Source organism: Hyposmocoma kahamanoa, unplaced genomic scaffold (genome assembly GCF_003589595.1).
Source record: "Hyposmocoma kahamanoa isolate Upper Pololo Valley unplaced genomic scaffold, ASM358959v1 87, whole genome shotgun sequence".
NCBI classification, from domain to species: domain Eukaryota; kingdom Metazoa; phylum Arthropoda; class Insecta; order Lepidoptera; family Cosmopterigidae; genus Hyposmocoma; species Hyposmocoma kahamanoa.
The window spans coordinates 2,223,581-2,244,468 of record NW_020654422.1 but is presented as its reverse complement, the minus strand read 5'-3'; the positions used below and the strand labels follow the sequence as shown (position 1 = coordinate 2,244,468).

Genomic DNA, 20,888 nt, shown 5'->3' with positions numbered 1-20,888 from the left:
TGAGTATATACACCATACGAATGTTTTCGGACAGACGTGTGTAGGGTAAAATGTGTCAGTGCATTACGACTCTTCCAGGTAGCTGTCGTTTTACTACGGACTGTGGGAAGAAATATGTTGTTGTATTATGTTGACTACTGAGCAACACCCGTCCACGCGCATAAACGTTCGTTTACTGACAATACACCTCACCCCGCCCATACAATAGCGGCAGAGTGCGTCGTGTCGGGGGTAGACAAGATTTTTTTTCTTGTCTGGCGCCGAGGCAGTGTACACAGTTCGTGTGGAGAAACGTCACGAATTCTTGCATAGATCGACTTTTCTTAGCGTGGACACGCGCCCTTAGGGTTACCTCCTGATACAACAAATTATACAAAAGAAACTTGAGTACATTTGAATTAGTTTCTGTGCTGAGAATGAAGAAATCGCTTGCATAGTGGACATTAAAGTTTTAGATTGTTGTAAACCTTCGTACGCTAACGTTTAGGTTCAAATTATTGTAAGGTCACTATAGAAAAAGACATTCTTGTCAGTAGGTAGTACATACCATACCAAGCCATTCCTTAAATATAGGCTATTCGATTGATGCTTAATCAACTCCGACTAGTATATGGTTATTTACTCGATGATCAACTCATATAAACATGACGAAAATTAATTCGAAATTCAAGTTCGATATTAATTACATTAAATTAATTCTGAACCCAACTCTCCGGTTAACATTCATTTATTCAATCAATAATTCATTCAAAGTTTAAACAAATAGAAATAAATAATTATCTCAAGTAACACCACGCCCGTCTTTTCCAAACAATAGACTATCATGCATAGTATAGCTTGTATGCTTATTATGGTTGTGACGTCCGTTGGTACTGCTCATTTCTGAACCAGTGTTACTAAATATCTTGTCAAACAACGAATCAAGATTATGACTTTATATTTAACTTTATTGATCAATTTATGTCTATTTTTTAATGTAGTATTTATTATTTTCGATAGCTGTATACCTTAATTCTATGGTTTACGTAAGGCGATATTTTTAAACCTTACGAATTAGAGATTTAAAAATGTTCGCAACAAATCATGTCATTTTGGTGATGTTTAAAATTTATTTAAACAAAATGTAAATTTGTAATTATTATATTTTGAAAAATGTATTGAAACGATCATAAAGCAACTTATAAGTTGCTGAATTGTTTTTTACTTAGTTTTAGTTTTTTGACTTAGTGACAACTTTTTTTACTTAGTTTAACATTTAGAGCGTGTTTCCATTATGCAATTAGCTTAAATGTAGGTTGCAATTAATGTTTTACTAAAAATCGTCTTTAATGAACAGTGCCGTCATTAAGCTCTTGAACAATGGATAAACGCGACATCATCATAAATAACAGGGTTATAGAAAATTCACCATTATTGTTAATTATAAAAGACTATTACAAAATATAATACATTACATAGGTAGTAAGTTATAATTATTTTAAATGCAGAAATGACAGCCACTTACATCATATACTTTCGTTTCATAAACTAAGTACGGTTGGCAAAAGAAATAAACGAGCATCCAACTATATTCGAATAATGGTAGCACTCACGATCCATAACGCATCCTTCTCTTATCATCATACTCACAATGTGTCTGTAAATAAATAAAAAAACTGTATCATTAAGAGGCAGAACAATACAAGTTCATTAAAACAATAACATTTGTGCGGGAAGTTTCATTTTAACAAATTCACTGACTTAAACTGCCTCAATAGGTGCGAAAAAGTCCTATCGTGTCAGTATAAAAATATCCTTTACATTTATCTAGCACAGACACAGCAACACTGCTCGCGGATGGCCATTGGCTCATAAAATCAAAAGAAAAAAGCACATCGATCACGAAACGCCGTCACACGTGTCCCTAATTTCTGCAATTCAATTTATTTCCTATTTTTCGAATTACAAGTTAATTTATACAGTCCACTAGTATCTTAATTATCCACTGGGCCTAGATAATATTAAATAGCTTTGGTAAAATAATAATAAAATAAAACTAGGCCCATTATCCAGCAAAATCGAGAGTAATAATCGTATATGTGTGTAAACAACGAATAAGCATTCTTTATTATAATTATTATAAATTATTGATAGAAAAATTTAACAAACACAAAGAAATATTCCTTCGACCCGATTGGAATTTTTTGTGTTTGTTCAATAAAAACAAAGAATTCCTTATTTTCAGATTTATCTTAAACAATACCACCATCGGTTCCTTAAACACAACTCCCTGCTCCACGTTTTGGAGGATAATGGGTTTTATGAATGCTTTACATTTCTATATCATGTTGTTGTGTGTCTGTAAATTCGTATTTATATGAATTTGGAATTCTTATCACGTTGTTTTAAACAATAAGCTAGATATTTTAATCTTAACTCGCTCATGAAAACGGAATACGTACTACGCATCGTTGACCGAAATATAAAATTGGCACGAAAGGTTTCTTTTTAAAAAATATAGTATAATGCCTATCCACTGTATCACACCTTGAAAAAGCGTAGGTTTAGGGAAGGAATTCCACTCCTTAATCCTACGCCACATAAAAATAGAAGCGCAACGTTTCGTGAGAATCCTGGGATCACCCACAACCATCGAGTATATAACCAGAAATAGAGACGAAATAAGGGCCATATATTCCTGGTAACTCATCAGTGATATATCACTTATAAAAATCAAATCTGGTTTGCACTGAAATTACAAATTAGAAAGCTGAAATAGTACAGCGCTAACAATTGACCAGTCTGTACGTCTCCGTATATTCCAAAAATATTCTGTATTGTTGTAATAAAGATAATATTTCTGACAATGGCGTGCTGTTCCATTCGGTGTTGTGGGAAAAACAGCAAAACATCTAATTACTAAACAAACGGAATCAAATTTCATCGGTAATTAAATATTAAATATGTAATTTTGCAATTGTCGTCCATTATAGCAAAGCTCAAGTAAACTGGTCGATTTGAAGTGAAACAATTGACGGATGTCGTTAATTGTTTTGGGATTAAAAAAGTCACAGTAATGATGTGGCAAAACAGTTCTCTCGATGCCCACAAGAAAGAGTACCCCAAACTAATTCTTGTCCCCTGATGGTGGAAAGGGTATGACAAACTTAATTCATGCAATTCCGTCGCACACTCTCCTTGACGCAGAGTTACGAAATTATTTAAAGTTTTAATTTTTCAATTATCTAACTTGAGGAATAATTGTATTACAAATGAAATGTCGCAGCTCAGGGCGCGTTCCCACTATGTCGTGACGACAGATTGTCGTGCAGTTTACAGTGTCGTGGCTTGTATATTTAAATGAAATTGTTCACATATAGCACGACACGATTAACTGTCGTTCACGATTTTTTATCGTTACAACGACAAACTGTCGTCACAGTGGGAGCAGCTAGAACGACAGTCGTCAGACGATAAAAAAACGTCACGATAAAACGTAACGACAGATTGTCGCAGCTCCTATTGTCGTCACGTTTTATTTATCGCTGTCCGCACGTATTCTGCTCCCTGCCCTCCCCTCTCGTACCCCGCGCCCTCTGCTCGCTTTGCAGTAGCGTTGGGTCGTAGCCAGAGATGGGCAAGGAGGCTGTCGTGAAACGATAAGTTGTCGTCACGATCTAGATATAGGAACAGCTAGTCACGACAATCGTTCAACGATGAAAATCGTCCATGACAGATAGTCGTGATATGGGAACAGGCTAGACACGACAGTCGTTCAACGATAATAAAACGTGAGGACATAGTGCAACGCACATGTACCCTTACGGTAGGTACATAACCCCTAGGCCCATTATGTACCAAAGCGGAGCGGAGAAACGCTTTCAGTAATCAATTGTATTATGTTATTTTGGCATCTCCATAGAGGAATAATTTCGAAATTTTGAAATCTCGAACTGCTCAGTTCAAATAACGAACAAATTGCTTACAACGTGGAAATGTCCAAAAAACGAACTACTGGCTGATGTTCGGAAATGACAAAATAACGCAATACCACATAAATCTAAACAAAGTGCAAGCCTTTTTTGGCAGCCATTGTTAACGAAAAACGCTTATATGCCAGCTATATTCAAAAATGGCGAAAAGAAACCATTGACCCCAAATTATGATTAAGGACTCCTAAAGACTTAATTAATTTTTAACCGGATTGAAGCAAGTTTTTCTTCAGCCACCATCTTGAATTTTTTGACACAGGCAGTTGATCACTGTTACCCTCTATGACATTCCTTCCTACCTATCTCTAATAGTTGCCGTGATAGAAGACTTTGAAATTTGTATGGCGGCCATCTTGTTTATTTGTATTGCGTAATACAAAGTATACAAGACAAGGAGTGTATCATTTCGCGGGGCACTCGAGTTGCACAGCGCGGGTAGTCGCACGCACCAATCATTATAAAATAGAAGCGTTCGCTCATTGTTTAAAAATTTTACATCAAATCGTAGACGTGTTTATTGTTGTTTGAACAAGAGTGCCCCAAATTCAGAAGCGTTCAGCATTTAATTTCTACTTTTACTCATGTATGTATTGGTTCATACTTTATAATCATACTCCCATAATCGAGATGCCAATCCACCATCCTAGTACAAAAATATCAATATGTAAGTACAGACATTTAACAACGATTATTTCAAATTAGCACGAGAATACTGAGATGAAAACTTTTTAAAATTATGTTTACAACCTGTAGGTACAACTAAAATTATAATGTGAGGGGTGACAACCCTATGCTCCGAGTGAAGTGTAAGCATTAACGCGCCGAACACGCAGGAGTTGAACTACTTATCCTATTATACTATGGCAATACCATTGGTTGCTGAAACACTTGCGCTCCGTTGTGGTAGACAGCGGGTCTTTTGTTTCCATATCCACTGTAAGCCCCAGAGGAGTTCTACGCTTTAAATACCTTTGGTAATAAGTATGCGTTTAACATCGAGTATATTTATATACTCGATGGCGTTCAATCACGCCATTTATTTCTACAACCCTGTTAAATTAAACTTATTACATAACACTACAGCCACTGAAAATTGACAACTAACAATTTAGTTTGGACAGTCCAAATCTCTATCTACGTTACATTTAGATTTAAAAAAATGTACTGGTTGTAAAAATAAGTAGTGATGGTATTCCTATACGATTGCTGTTTACGGGTTACTTAAAAAAAATTAATACGTAATGTAAATTCTCCATACTCAACATTCTCCTAGTCTAAAAATAAGAAAAAGATTTCGCGTATCTCACAAACAATCCAGCTATTTTGTCATAATATGTTTTACTGTCAGGTGTGGTATTTGGAGGTCTTTTATCACCGAGTCATTATCGACACGTAGTTCACTGAAACCAATTCTGAATTCACAGAAACTTGCACATTGGAAAATGTTCACTTTAGTTTTCGAACATGTGTAAAGTACGCTAAACACATAGGATTAAGTTGCACACAGTGAACTTAATCAGGCCCAGCAGTTCCGTGATAAAGGGAACCGCCATCCAGAAAACATAATATAGATAATATCAAGTAAACAAATGTCAATGGTCTACACTAGAGACGTAAACTGATCGTCATATGCTATAAGTGATCATCAATTATTCGGTAGGTAAATTATTGTCCCATGGTCAAATAACACGTAATACTTCATTGACTTACAATTATATGGACGTCGGGTCCGCGCTAAAAAGTGTCCGCACTTGTAAGGCGCTAAAATCGTATACAGAGCGCCAAACTCCGCTTTAGTCTTCATTTGTTCTACTGACAGCGCGATACTGCGATGACATTACAATTTAAATTTCGAATAGGTTGACTTGGGACATTTTTTTCGTGGTTTTTGTATTAGACTCGTCGTCCATTTATTTGTAAGTCAATGTAATACTTACATTAAATAATTGTGATTACTAGAACATATTTGCATAACGATATAAAATACCTATCAAATTATTGTTTAAAACTTATGCATACACAAATCAATCATTAAAACTTTTAATAAAATTGAAAATGACGTTGTTTAGTATACTTAGTGTTTTATTTATCTAATTGTATTAACTTTCCGTTCTCTAGCCCTAAAATATACGTCTACAATTTATGAACAGAGTGTGGTTTACTAAAATAGTTAATGTGACGTGCGTGACTATCAAAATTGACCAAAATTGACAGAGTACATTGAGCAATTGACCAATTTGCTCAGACAAATATTATTAGGACAAGTTGTCCACTCCGTCCTACAAAAGGGCCACGTCAGCAAAAAAAAAATAGGGCGTCCATTTAGACAGGTCGTAACTAGAATTTTGGCTTTCCATAAATTAAATAACCATCAATTAAATAACAATCCCATAACAGCTTGTTCACTTTACCGCCAAGCGTTCTAGTTTTGAATTTGCAGGTAAATTACAGGCATAAGGGACTTGTTAACTTACGACGTAAAAAACGGTAAAATATTATAAATTATATCGTTTAACAAATAAATAAAATAAAATAAAAAAATAAAAAAATGGACGTAAACTAGGAACAACAAAATTGTGCCTCGGTACTTCACGAATTGATATCGATATCAGTGAGCCAACTGTCAAAATAAGAAGTAAGAAGGCGATAAGTCTTTACGTTTTAATATATCGATAAAAATGTTGACAAACAACTACAGGACTATTTAAAATTTTTGCAAATAATGGCAACCCTGAAAATTCTTTCGTGTGAAAAAAGAATTGTATAGGTATAGTTAATTACCAACCTAAGGCCAGCCACATACAGTCGGAATTCTGTTTCGAAATTCTGTATGTGGCCAGCTTAAGTGCGTTTAGCCCCTCTTTCCTTTCAACTGTCGATTTGATCTATAGTGCGCTATTACTTTTCTTTACAACCAGTACAAAATAACATATTACACCCATAAGGACACATAAATACATGTTTAGTTAAAATACATGATTAATACAGACATTCAATGTTATATTATGTATTCTAACACTATATCACACTTAGAAAGTTCGAAAATGTTATAAATTAACGTTACAATGGTTAAAGTCTTCAGACACAGTAATTCAAAAGTCAGACTAAAGATTTTTCTTCATTGTTACTTTTTCGGGCGTTCTGTTCCATTTCAATTTGTTTGAACCGTGCGTATAAAGCACTGCTGCAGAGAACTATGACGTTCGACGTCCACCATAGCAAGTTTTTGGTCTCGCTGTACCACTGCGTCGCAATCACCGTCTGTGCACAGGCCTTGGCTGTTCCTGATATGTTGTGCGTTAAAGGTGACGTCACCTGTAAATATTTAAAGTTAACTTTTTAGAGGTGGTAAAATTTGTGCCAACGTTAAGGTCCGAAAAAGAAATATTAGATACTAGAAGTAATGAAAAGAAAAATCGCCGATTGATAACATTCTTATTTTCGCCCACTCAGCTCGGCAGTGAGCCCGAAGAACTGTATCGTTTTCCGCAGGGCAAGCCTCAAGTTGGTCTTCACATGAATCAGTTATCCGTCCTATATGTGCCCTAATCTGTTCACTGGCTGATTTACAAAAGAACAAACTGCCAAACATTTTTTTTATAATATCAAGTGACAGGACGGATTTATACAATCACATCTTATTTATCCACTGGGCCTAGTAAATATTAAATAGCTTTGGTAAAACAATAATAAGATAAAACTAGGCCCATTATCCAGCAAAATGGAGAGGAATAGTCGTATATTTGTGTAAACAACGAATAGGCATTCTTTATTATAATTATTATAAATTATTGATAGAAAAACTGAACAAACACAAAGAAAAATTCCTTCGACCCGATTGGTAAATAAAATATTTGTGTTTGATCAATTTGTTTTTTTATAACATAAAGTGACGGGACGAACATGTCGTGCGCCTGATGGTAAGCCACACGCCTGTCCATAACAGTTGCAGTGCCACACAGAGCTTTAAATCGCAAAGATCTCAGGGGCATTGCCACTGTGCCAGTTACCCTGAGACGTAAGTTGATAAGTCTCGTGTGCTTGTAATATCACCAGCACCCTTGCCCTTTAGGACCGGAACACAGTAATGCTGACATTACTGCTTGGCGGCAGAAATAGGTAAGGTGGTAGCACTTCCCTGGACGAACTCTTTCACAGGGAGCTCTACATAAATAGGTGTAAAAATAAATTTAGATAAATTTCAGCCTTGTGTCTGGAATTCTACGATTCGTTCTTAATAAGAATTACCGATGTGGCAAAAAAGGTTTTTGAAGGAATAATTGGAGAGATGAGATAGATGAGTTTAAAAGTAATTGAACGTTATGGGAATGGCAATGAAAAGAGAAAAATAGAAAGGAAAAGTTGAATAACATACATATTTGCATGCCAACTATGACAGAATAAGGGCGCATTCATATTAGACGCTTGTAGATATGCTGCAGTGGCGTGACTGCCGCGCCTCTGTAGAGCTTCAGTAATTTTTAAAATAGTTCACCAATTGTGACTGCAAAAGTGGCGCGCGCATGTCACGACATTTGGCGCTGCAACTGCGCTTCTAAACATTGTATGAAAATTAGTAGTGGCGCGGCTGCAGCGCCATAGTGGCGCCACTAAAGCGTCTAATTTGAAAGCGCCCTTATTCCGACAAATAAATAAACTGATTGATTGAATGGTAATGTTTTTGTCCAACAGTACAGGCTAGCAATAAAAAATATGTTTGCAAAATGTTACCTTTATTTGCAAGGAAGTAAAGTATCCAATTGCGAATCCGCACAATCCACCAATCAGCATTTGGAACCAAAAGTATGGATCGTGAAAGTTAGTATAATTAGCCAATATAGTAAGTTCTCCATTGACCACTATCAACGGAATGAAGAGAAGTATGGAGTAGGCGTTATTGTAGTAAGAGAGCAGCCAAACTTGCTGATTGACATGTGGCAGCACTTTCTTTGTATAAATCGAGTACAGAGATAGCATCAGAGACCCTAGTACGCCGTAGATTGTGCCTACTAATGAAAATGATCCTGGAAATAAAGAGAAGAAACAGTTGCATTATTGCAATATTTCGCATAAGAAGCCAAATACTGTCGTAACTCAAAAATGATGGAATTGAGAAAACACGACTTGAAAGTTCAAAAAATTACTAAATGGCACCAATAAATTCATAATCTCGTTTGAAAATGGATACATACAATACAATACTGTCATAAGTAAACATGAAACTCCAAATAATTTTAAAGGATTGTAATTTTTTTACGGCATTACCTTTTAATTATTAAATTATAAAATACTTTGAAATATGCATTCGCAATCTCCTTTAGGCCGTCCGACACAATTACCTAATAAATTCTCCTGATCCACTCCAAGATAGAATCCGAAAATGATGACCAAGCAGCACAATATGCATCTAAGCGACGTCAGTTGTCCAATAAGCACCCAGCTGAATATAACATTGAACACAGTTGTGAGCGACCGCCCGATGTAGTAGAATGACACACCGACGTACTTCAGACACAAGTTGTTTGTTGCTATCATGAGCGTGAACATTAGCGACAGAGGCAGCACCTGGAAATTGACAACAATAGTATATTATATTACTTATAGTTATCATTCATCCTTAACGTGACCATACGTCCCGCTTTGAGCGGGACAGTCCCGCTTTTAAGTTTCGTGCTCCGCTGTTAAAAAATACTTTAAAAAGTTCCGCATTCGGCAACAAGCTGTTTGTTGACATACATGATATACGTCACATAAATTTAAAAATCATGGCATAGTTACATTAATATTTAATAACTAAACCTGACATCATATTAAAGCAAATAAATTGTTCACCATCAAAAAATATATAAAGTCAGCCCACCAGACTACACAAGATTAGTCTTTTTTTAATTTTTTAATTAATAAATAATTTAATTTAAATTTTTTTTATTTTTTTAATAACATTTATTAAAAAAATGGTCACGTTAATCATTCCTCTTCCCGCTTTAGTAGGCGCCATTAAATCCCCAAGACTCGCAGGTGTACGTACAGGGTCAAGAGCACGTCAAACACTTAAGACTTTTAAATCCAACTCTATGCCGCTCACGATAAGAACGGTCCAAAATACAAAGTGTCAAGCTCGATGTGCTCGTGACTGTACCATCGTTTGAATCGCATCGCACTAATAATCCGGATCAGGGGGTCTACTCTCGATCTCCGTCCGACATCCATCCGAAACAATTACTGCCAAATAAGCAATACTTGACCAAATGAAAAAACGCGTGATGCAAATGAAGCTTCATACTTGATACTTGTCTTTTAATTTTGTCGAATATTACTTATTTGACAGTAATTGTTTCGAACGGATGTCGGACGGAGATAGAGAGTAAACCCCCATCCGAAAATCTCCACCCGAAGAAATTATCCTTACTAGGGCAACTTAATTAAAAACAAGTTGACCTGGCAATTTCTGTTCAGGAGGAAGATGTTTTTTGAGATATGCCTGTATTCTAGAAATTCAACGAATCGATACATTTTGTATTCATTATGATATAAGAAGAATATCTACTGACCCATATAATCCGACTGTTACTTTGTTAACCGCGTGACTTTGTTAAAATTAGTTCATCAAAGGGACATTATTAGTGATATCGTCACTCAGAAACACGTGTTTCGTAGCAATCAATAAGTAGGACCATTTTGAACTGTAAGAACACTCGCAGTGTTTCTAAGAACACTCGCAGTGTTTCAACATCTAATATCAAATAAAAGTAGATTTTATATGAAAGAGATAAGGCATAACAGGAAACGCACAATAGTCACGCGTAAGTGACGGCTTTTGTGAAGAGAATTTATTTTTGAAGCATAGCAACTTCAAATGCTTTCGAAACTTTCTTGGACTAAGAGTTTATATTGATTCTCTAATTCTCCCTCTGGCTCAAGACAGTTCTGTGAATCTTTCTAGAACAAAACTGTGTTTGTATTGTTTGTCTTAAGATGGCTCAAGGCGATTCTGCTAGCGGAATTCCTGTAGAGTCAGAAGAATGTGCGCCACAGAATTGGCACTATTGTTTATAGAGCCGGGCACGATCAATGAGTACTGTTTAGATACATAGAAAAATCTAATAAACAATGCCTTTGACAGTTTATAAAGAACAACGGACGCATGCCATTATACCTGCGGAATCATGCGATATTACTATATCTCAAGTCAAATACATTTCATTGAGTACAGAATCAACAAAACAAAGAAAGATCCCGATGCAATGGTTGGTATTTTAGATACTGTTATTAGGATCTAAGTCTATTTTACCTGTCATTTATAAGTAAAAATATAACTTAGTTATGATATTCCTCCTATACTCGTAATGTGATATAATAATAGTGAATAATCCGTTATGTATACACACACTCAACATAGTATGTACCTAAATATATTAAGTAAACACATTTTTGGTAATTGGATAACCTTGTGACCTACACCATTGTACAAAATTCCAGATTATTCTCGATATTGTCCGCAATAACGCTGAAGATGGTTTGAAACAACCAAAATTATATTAATTCCACTGAACAACACTTCAAAAAGATTCTTTAGAAATAGCGCGCAAATAATACCATAAATACGCACCAATTTGTTATACATGATTAATAGTATAAATATTAGACAACATCACATACGTGCTCTGATCCCAAAGTAAATAAACTTGTGTTATGGAAATCGGAAACAACGACGGTACCACAAACACCCAGACCCGAGAGAATATTTAAAAATTAGTTTCTACATTGACTCGGTTGGGGATCGAACCCGGAACCTCAGAGATGGCGCCAACATGCAAACCGGTGTGCAAGCCACTCGAAGGTCGTCGTATAAGCTTAGTTATTTGGTGACAAAGTTTTGTCGACTGAATTAAAAACAAATAAAATGATGATGTGATGAAAAAGCGCTATGTACCTATTATGCAAATGTTTAATATACACTGAGCGGCACGGAATCTTGGCCAAGCACTAATCTCGCGTTTGCAAAAGTTTTAAGTGTTTCTAATAAGCACTTCTCATGAAGGTGTGTAGAAAAAATGTTTACCCTCATTTCAAGAGGGCAATTAATTATTTTTGAGTGCACTGTCACACAATTTTTAAGTTTTAGTTGAATCGGGTCATTTGGGCAATAAGGTTGTGGGATAAAAGTTTAAGGTTTGCAAAGTGTACTGTTAAGTTACCGACGTCTTGTGTTTTTGAGTGTTTAATACCATATTTAAAAGAGAAAATTTGTCAATAAAAATGCCCTTAACACCAACCCAAGTTGCACAGGCCGTAACTTTAATTGACCAAGGGCTGTCACAACGTGAAGTGGCTATCATTCTGAATGTGCCACGTTCTTCAATGCAGTATGCCTTAAAACTATACCAGGAGACAGGCCACTATACTCGCAGACCAGGCAGTGGTGGTGTTAGGTGCACATCGGCTCGGGATGACCGTTTCATTGTTCTGGAAATTTTGAGAAACCGCTACCTTACCGCTGTAGAAATTCGCAATCGGCTCCAAATCGCGAGACAAGTAAATGTCAGCGAGCGTACCGTGAGAAGACGTATGGAAGAAGTTAATTTAAAAGCTCGTAGGCCAGCAAGAGGTCCAGAACTTCTCAGACAGCACCGAGTAGCTCGACTTAGGTTTGCACGGGAACATGCTAACTGGACACATGAATGGGCTACAGTTCTGTTTACAGATGAGTGCAGAATAGCTGTACGTGCTCCAGATGGCCGAGAACGAGTGTGGAGAAAAAGAGGTGAACGGTTTCTACCCATTACCACCGCACAAACCGTCAGCTTTCACGGGGGCTCCATAATGGTATGGGGAGGAATAAGTTCTGACGCTCGCACGGAGTTAGTGATTGTCGACAATCGGCTGACTGCCACACGATACATCGAGGAAATACTCCAGGATCATGTTATCGTGTATTCGGAGTTCATTGGACACGACCAATTTCTTTTAATGCATGATAATGCACGCCCGCACATCGCACGTTGTGTGAATGAATATCTTGAAGAGGTTGGTATTCAAAAATTGCAATGGCCAGCTCGTAGCCCGGACTTAAATCCAATAGAGCACATATGGGACACGCTTAAAAGGAAAGTAAAGTCCACTCCCAACCCGCCACAAACACTTAATGAGCTCCGAAATGCAGTTCTTGCCGCTTGGGAAAACATTCCTCAAATTGATGTCAGAAATATCATTCAAAGCATGCCAGATCGAATGCAGGCTGTAATTAGAGCAAGAGGAGGTAACACCAAGTACTAAAACGTATGAACATAAAGAAAGTTGGCTAAGTTTTAATTTTTCAATTTTTTAGAATTTCGTGTTTAAAAATCGTTTTTCTCGTAAAAGTGTGTAATTTAAAAAAAACACTGTTTTTTGGTGTACAAACACTATAAAAGTGTAAAAAAACAAAAATAACGCATATTGAGTGTAACTAGACTTTATTTGGTAATAAAATAGTATTTTAATATAAGTTATCGCAAAATCCAAGTGTGGCCAAGTTTCCGTGCCGGTAAGTGTAACTGGCCACATAGCGCCAATCAGCTGCGCACAAAGTATGGTGTGAATTCTTGACAAACACTTATATCTGGGTTAAGCCCTTGACAACCTGTGACGTGCATGAAGGGTGGCGAGCATTGGCCTCACGAGTGTGTACCGGCCGTGTCCATATTGTCTCAGCCTTTAGATTCGGTTATTGGTTCTCACAGCATCACACACAGTGTTGCATTAACATGCGACTCAGCGATGCGACTTTGTCGTATTGTAAGAGACTCCATACAAGTCAATGCGATGCTAAAGTCGTATCGCAGGCAACCACGACAGTAAGTAATTAAAATAAAGCAGTAAAAATTCATAAAGTTCTTCAATGCTGCCTCTGTGGCCGAACGGTTATCATGCTGGACTGCCACGCAGAGGTCCCGGTTTCGATTCCCGGTTTGGGAGAAATATTTATGTGGCCTACATTTATTTATCTCGTGAGTTTGGGAGTCATTTGTGGTTGTCTACATATCGCACTGCTATTACAATAGTGTTGTAACTCAAAATATGTGAAATTCAAGATTATACTATTTTTGAACATGAAATTTGGTTTGAAACGTCAATAAAACCGTCATTAGAAAATTGTAAAAAAGATGGCGCTGTGATTCACTGTTGATGGTTTGCTAATGTTTGTACAATATTAGTCGATAGAGTTACAAGAATTGGAGAGGATGTGAGTTATATTTTTCTGTATCTAATGGAGCAATAAACATTTTTGACGTAACTCCACTTATGCCATTCTTCGATGAGGGGTGCGATATATCGACTCCACCAACGTAATCTATAATAAGTCACAAAAACAACTTCATTTTTATGATATTACCTAATACATATAGCTGTACAATTATAAAGCATGAAAAATAATGCATTTATATCAAAATTCCATAGCAATGACCTCGACAATCTCAGGTGTTATGTTCATTTTAATCATAATGATAAAACGTTTCCCTAAAAAGGTGTTACTTTGGGGTTACAACTTTACGTAGGAGGGATCGCTATATAGATTTATCCATTATCAGTCTATTTTAGTCCTTCAACATAGGTGAAAATTTGAAGTCTACTTAGGAAATGAAAATTATTTTTCCGGATTTCAGGATGGTCCCAAGGAGTCAACCGTGACCATGGGACCTGTAAAGGGCCCGAAACGTTGGTTTGTTTGAAAAAACAAATATAGGTGATTTAAATCCGGAAAAATAGTTTAATTTCCTATGTGTAACAATTGCGAAAACTTAAGAACTTGAAGTCTACTTGTTCACATGTTTTGAAAAGTATGTTTTTTTATTTATTTTTACAAGAAGTTGGCAATAAAAATAGTATTTTCTTGACCGCCTTGAAAAAATAGGAGGAGGTTCTCAATTTGTCTTTGTTTTTATTTTATTTTTTCTCTTTCTATGTATGTATGTTACGCGATAACTCCGATAATTAGTGAACCGATTTTGATGATTCTTTTTTTATTTGAAAAAGGGATCGTCAGTAGTGGTCCCATTTAATTTTGAAGAATAAGGGTGACATACTAGGGAATGAATCCGGTTTCGCGCACTTTCTAGTTACCGATTTGAATAAAACTTGGCAAAGAGATGCAATTCCACGAACTTAGGTTTTTTTTACTTCTCTGTATACTGAGATCATTACTAATCAAGTAAATTACAACAAACAACCAACTAAATCATAGCACAGACGATTAGATACATACTTAGAAAAAAGGATCGGCGACTTTGGGGGATCGTCTGCTTTATAAAACAATAACCGTTAAATAATGAACCAAGTCATAAATTCATTATAAATGAAAAAAATCACAAAAATTTATGAAACAAACAATTCATTTAACTATCATTGATAGCATACTGCTGTTTGTGTTGGACGCTCTATATGCCCAATATTCCCCCTAAACTCATGAATAGCTTTGCAAATGACGGGTATGACGGGTTCACATTTATTGTTTGATCACTCAGATCATTTTAAGACTAACTGTATTAATATTTAGTAGAACAAAAAACATTGAGAATATAAAACAGTAACATTTATATTTAAATAAATAATAATAACAATAACGCACACACTCAATATAGCCCCGCACTAGGGAAACCCTGTATCGCAGGTGCCATGGACATACTCATAGACAACCACAAATTACACTCAAACTCACGAGAGAAATAAATCTAGGTCATACAACTATTTCTCCCGGCCCGGGAATCGAACCTGGGGTCTCTTAACCGTTCGGCCACAGAGGCAGTAAATAATGACAATAGTAATTGGGCATAAACTAACAATTAAATTAACATCTCGTAATATCGACCTTGCAAAGCCTTAAACTACCTACCTGCCTTTGTAAGAAAAAATATTTTTTAGTTTTAAAACTTATATAAGTATTGTAACAGTTTAACAAGTGAATTCCAATTTCAAATTTTTTATATTGGTTCCATCATTTTCCACTATTATTCTGCTAACGTTGTATTCCGCCAAGGTTGAAAAGAACACATTGCAATGTGTTCTTTTGACCAATAATATGAAATCTATTACAGCATTTTTTTTATTTTCAATTAGACCTAAAATAAAAAAAGTAAAATAACCGGCCTACAGCTTCACTTCAATGAAACTCATTTTATTAGCTAATTCAAGGTGTATTGACTAGATTCTCAACTAAAAATTGTCTGATTATCATAATAAAATAAAAGGATAACAATCTGATGTTACCTTCCTCATGACATCTATCTTCCATGGTGTACCTTTAGGAAAGGTGAAGATGCCCGGTATGCCTCCAGTCAAGCTCAATGTAGAGCAAATTGTGAATGACACTATGCATTGGAACCACGTGATGAATAACGGCGCCTCCAGTGCCACAGTCGCACTACTTAGTAATGCCTTGTTAACAAATACAGTTGCTATTGACACCACCCTGAAATTATAAAGTTGATTTATATCTGGTTGGTTTTTATAGATCAACATTTTTAACTCTTTGCATTAGCCTTCTGGACTAATTCAAATTAAAACAAATGAAAAAATACATACTATATTTCAAAATTAATAAACAAAATGTTCTTCATATAGATATAAAAATTTATTTTAATTTTCTTTTTTTAAATTTAAATTTTTATGTTATTACGATGTTGTTTTATTATGCTCGAAAACAATAATTAACTAATTAACTTTATGTTATGTAAAAATAAATTACTTTATTACTTTCACATAAGAGTTTACTTGTTTATTTATTATACAGGTTACTTCTTCATTCAATTCAATCATAGCACAATAATTATAATGATATTTTCTTATCAAATGTGCTTAAAGGTAATTAATTATACTGCATTTGGGACGCAATTTCTTTGACGATTCTACATTCTATTTAAGATTTTAATAGTCATTAGAAATGGTCCTGTGCTGTACATTTGTAATTTCGAGCTAGGTAGAGCCAGTCTATATTTATTTCTGAGGTTTAATAGTTGAGTGTAGGTAATATTTGCAAATGTAGCAAAATTATGGTTGTTTCTATTGATGAAGTTACTTATTTCTAAAATGCACTGACGGTACAGTTAGAATATTTCATCATCATCTTCATCAACAACCCATTTATACATCCCACTGACGGATAAGGGTATGCTCTCAGGCGAGGGAGAATATTTAATTTAATGAAAATATAGTCTACAGATTTCCAATAGGTCGATATTTCTTATATATATAAATATATATAAATGTATTCTATTCTATTATTCTATTCTATATTTTTTCTGTAGAATAAACAAGTGCAAAACATCTATGCCCAACAATGGGACAGTCACGGTCTGTTCTTATAATGAAGGTAAATCCATTGAAAATTGGTAGGCGTTCAAAAACACAAATAATATACGTAATTTAAAACCGAAAAAAAAATACAACAAATGCTAAAACCTAAGATCTTGATTGGTAGGTGATGTTAGAACTTCTAATTTTTTTAAATTTCTCATTTCTTTTGGATAAATTTTGCCAGTGTCTATTCAGTCATGGGAGTTACACTTTTAATTGAATAGATATTTTTTAAAATTATATTTACTACTTAACACTGCTCACTTATATGTGTTCTCATAATGTGATAATAACAAGATAACATCATGATATTAATCTAAATTAATGTCTACATAAAGAAAAATACAGAGCACTATTTACTTATATAGGCAGCTACATTATATTTCGTGGTTTTCACTTATATCTCACTTCTGTAGGGATGCAATATGTAGGTGTAGCAAAAAACCAGTGACTTTAGCTTGCAGAGCCCTGATTGTATCTGAAGTGCTACAAAAATGATACTATAAGTAATTGTGAATTTTCTGCTTTTGGGTTATTGGTGGCGCATTTTTAAGATAAAAACAACCATCAGTGACGGCTTCAGTCAAAACAAGGCGTGTTTTGATAAATAGTTTGCACACTGCTAAACCAGTGGTATAATTGGGTATCAAAATGAGGTGTGTTTGGCAAATAAATAGTTTGCACACTGTTATACCAGTGGTACAGTTGGGAACAGGACGACAATTTTAATATTTGACTAGCAAGCAAGTTCATCTAAACGTGAAATTGCCTATTTGTTATCCAAATAATCGCAACTACATAAATATAGTTGATCTTTTGTAACAACCTTGACATAGAATAAATTGCACTATGCCACGAAAGCATTAATTTTAAGTTCAATTGAACCCTTCAATACATTTTTATGAAAAATACGTTTCGTGTAGATGAAAAGGCATAATGAAAATACCTACTGCTTTTTCCGATACTTACCAATAACAGGCAACCACCACAAATATTTTTATGTACCGGGAACAAAGATCCTGCTGAGTATCCCGCATATTGTAAGAAAACGCAGAGCTTCAAATATGAAAATACATAATTACTGAAAACTAAATAAACTTGTGCTATGACTGGCTGTGACAGCTACGTACTGTGCCTACCTGTGCCCACCAGCCCACCACATATAACACAGTGCCCACTATTTAGTCCATAGAGGTGGGTGATAAATAAGGTCGCGATGAAAAAATCACGATGATCCGCCGTCAGACAGTATCACCGTGACTCGTTCCGAAGGAACGACGTTCCAAAGTCACATAGGTGTTCCTCCGTTCCAACAGCTATCCCCGTCACTCACATCACGACACATAGGTATTTGATACAATGCGCGATCTCCGTTCCGTGGTGACTGAGCGCGCCACTCGTTGTAGTTCTCTTCAAATCGGGCCATTTCGGCCATGGGAGAGAATGAAGTAGAATCACTTTCTTTGCTCACTCACAAGGGTCGTACGTGCTTATTACTACTAGAAAGAGCGGATGAAAAAAATCTGCAGGAGTTATTAGAAACCTATTTATGAACAAAGTAAAATATTTTTGTATATTTGTTTTATTATAGGAAGAGTTGGTATTTTATATTTATGTATACTTCTCTGAATCTAATCTACTTTGTGTATTCTACTAGAAATATTTATTACATTAAATATTAAATTACATTACATTTTATTGCTATTTTTAACAATCCAAAGATTCGAATTAAATAAGTAAAAACAAAATTACATTAAATACAAAATCAACTTTTTGAATGGAATTGAAACTTGTAACAAAGGGAGCAAAAACTTAAATCATTCTATAAAAAAACGGCTATAAGTATTAGAAAGAAGCCGCTGGCTAAAACCGTATGTCGTAATGTAATTTATAGGCGTGACAAGGTCACGGAAGTAACAGTCGTGACAAAATCACGACGATTAATCACTGTGATTTTTTTGGAATTGGAACCACAATCACGGCGATAGAAATGTAACGCTATTCCCCATGTCTACCCACAGAGAAAAAAACAGTTAACTAGAATACGCTCCGCGTCTGCCATTCAGTCGACACTCGAGAATCGAGATTCATTTCCCCATTCACTCATTGTCAAATAAACAAAATGTTGCAGCAAATATTAATAACCAGTTGTCTATTTTCATTACTGTATTCTTTCTCACTGTCAATTAGCGTAGGGTCATGGAAAAATTTGTACTTTGAAAAAGTCATATTTCTCGGAAAAATAATACTTTTTCCGGATATTTTTCCAATACTTTCCACATTTGACATTGACACCTATCAAAAGTTGAAATTACTGAACAAAAACTATGGAGCTAACAACAAGTGGAAATGAATTGGAAATTCTCACAGGACATTGGCGAAATCGCCATTTTTTTGTATAATTTTTATAATAATATTAAACTACCGTACATAGTTATTTTTACTTGACATTGGCAAAATCATTGCTTATTTCGATGGAGCCATAACATTTAAAAGAAGAAGAAGAACAACAAGTGGTAGTGGTTTGGTTATTGGAGGTTTTTTTCACTGTCGTGAAGCTTAGATTATATTTTTTTCCATCCTCTAACTAAGTTGTGAAGTCATTTTAAATTTCGGTCATTTTAAGTTATAGCTCATAGATCTATACAAGTTCATTTTATAATTCACGCTAAATAAAATTTCAAAAGATATTTCTAAACGTAGAACATATTATATTTATATGAATAAATATTCCAAACTACATTTCTCCAGTTTTTCTGGCATACCAGGATAACCTGAAAGTTCCACTATTTGATTTTTTTTCTGAAAATTACCCAACAGTACTCATGAACCTGCAGAAGAAGATAATATTATATAATTTTTTTTTTAGTCAATATGATTTTAAGAATCGATTTCTTTCACGTTTCTGACTTTCAAGTATTATTATCTCTCCAACATGCATGTGTCGCCGTAGCTAGTGATGTGCTGCCATTTTCTTTTGTAATCGAAAAAGTTAAATTTCACCTTTTCATTAATAATCGGTATTTTAGGCCGTGGTTTTGACATTTAGAAACGTTCGAAATCATCATAAATTATACGTTTTGCATAAGATAATAATATTTTCATCGTGCGAAATATGCAAGTAATTAATTACAATTAATGTATGAAAAAAACCAATGGATGGAAAAAGATGTTCCACATATATTGTATAAATATAGCTACAAAGAGTGATACAGAGTTGTTAAAACCACCAAATTTTAATTCATTATTAAAAAAAGAATTCCGGATTTCAGAAAACGGTTTTAAGCATTATTCGTCATTATCAGCATTGCAGTAAAGCTCCTTGTGTGAACGAACGTCCAGGGAAATACTGCTACCATACTTATTTTTTCCGCCAAGCAGTATTACTGTAATGAAAAGTTAGTTATCTACTGCAACATCGCATTTACAGCGTCGTCGTCCAATATCGTAAGATAAAACTACTAGGTGAGTAGCTTTTGTCTCACGAAGTAGTAAAACCATTTCCGGAAATCAGGAATTCGAAAAAAGTAATGTATACTGTGGTTTTAACAACTCTAAAGGCATGTCTAGCTACTACATCTATAC

The 20,888-nt window shown here is 35.1% G+C and overlaps 1 protein-coding gene across 2 annotated transcripts; it reads right to left on the bottom strand.

Annotated features, from left to right (window-relative positions):
* Positions 1–1,115: 1,115 nt before the first annotated feature.
* Positions 1,116–18,494, bottom strand: LOC113235192 (GDP-fucose transporter 1). 2 transcript variants are annotated; one of them, XM_026470808.1, is made up of 6 exons: positions 18,273–18,494; positions 16,218–16,419; positions 9,311–9,536; positions 8,703–8,995; positions 7,100–7,286; positions 1,116–1,636 (listed from the first exon to the last, which is right to left on the bottom strand). In XM_026470808.1, exons 1-6 carry the CDS (start codon positions 18,338–18,340, stop codon positions 1,626–1,628), a joined length of 987 nt encoding a protein of 328 aa, XP_026326593.1. In that variant the 5' UTR covers positions 18,341–18,494; the 3' UTR covers positions 1,116–1,625. The 2 variants fall into 2 exon arrangements, with proteins under 2 accessions (XP_026326593.1, XP_026326592.1); XM_026470807.1 differs by lacking the exon at positions 1,116–1,636 and having other exon boundaries at positions 6,526–7,286; positions 18,273–18,489.
* Positions 18,495–20,888: the final 2,394 nt, after the last annotated feature.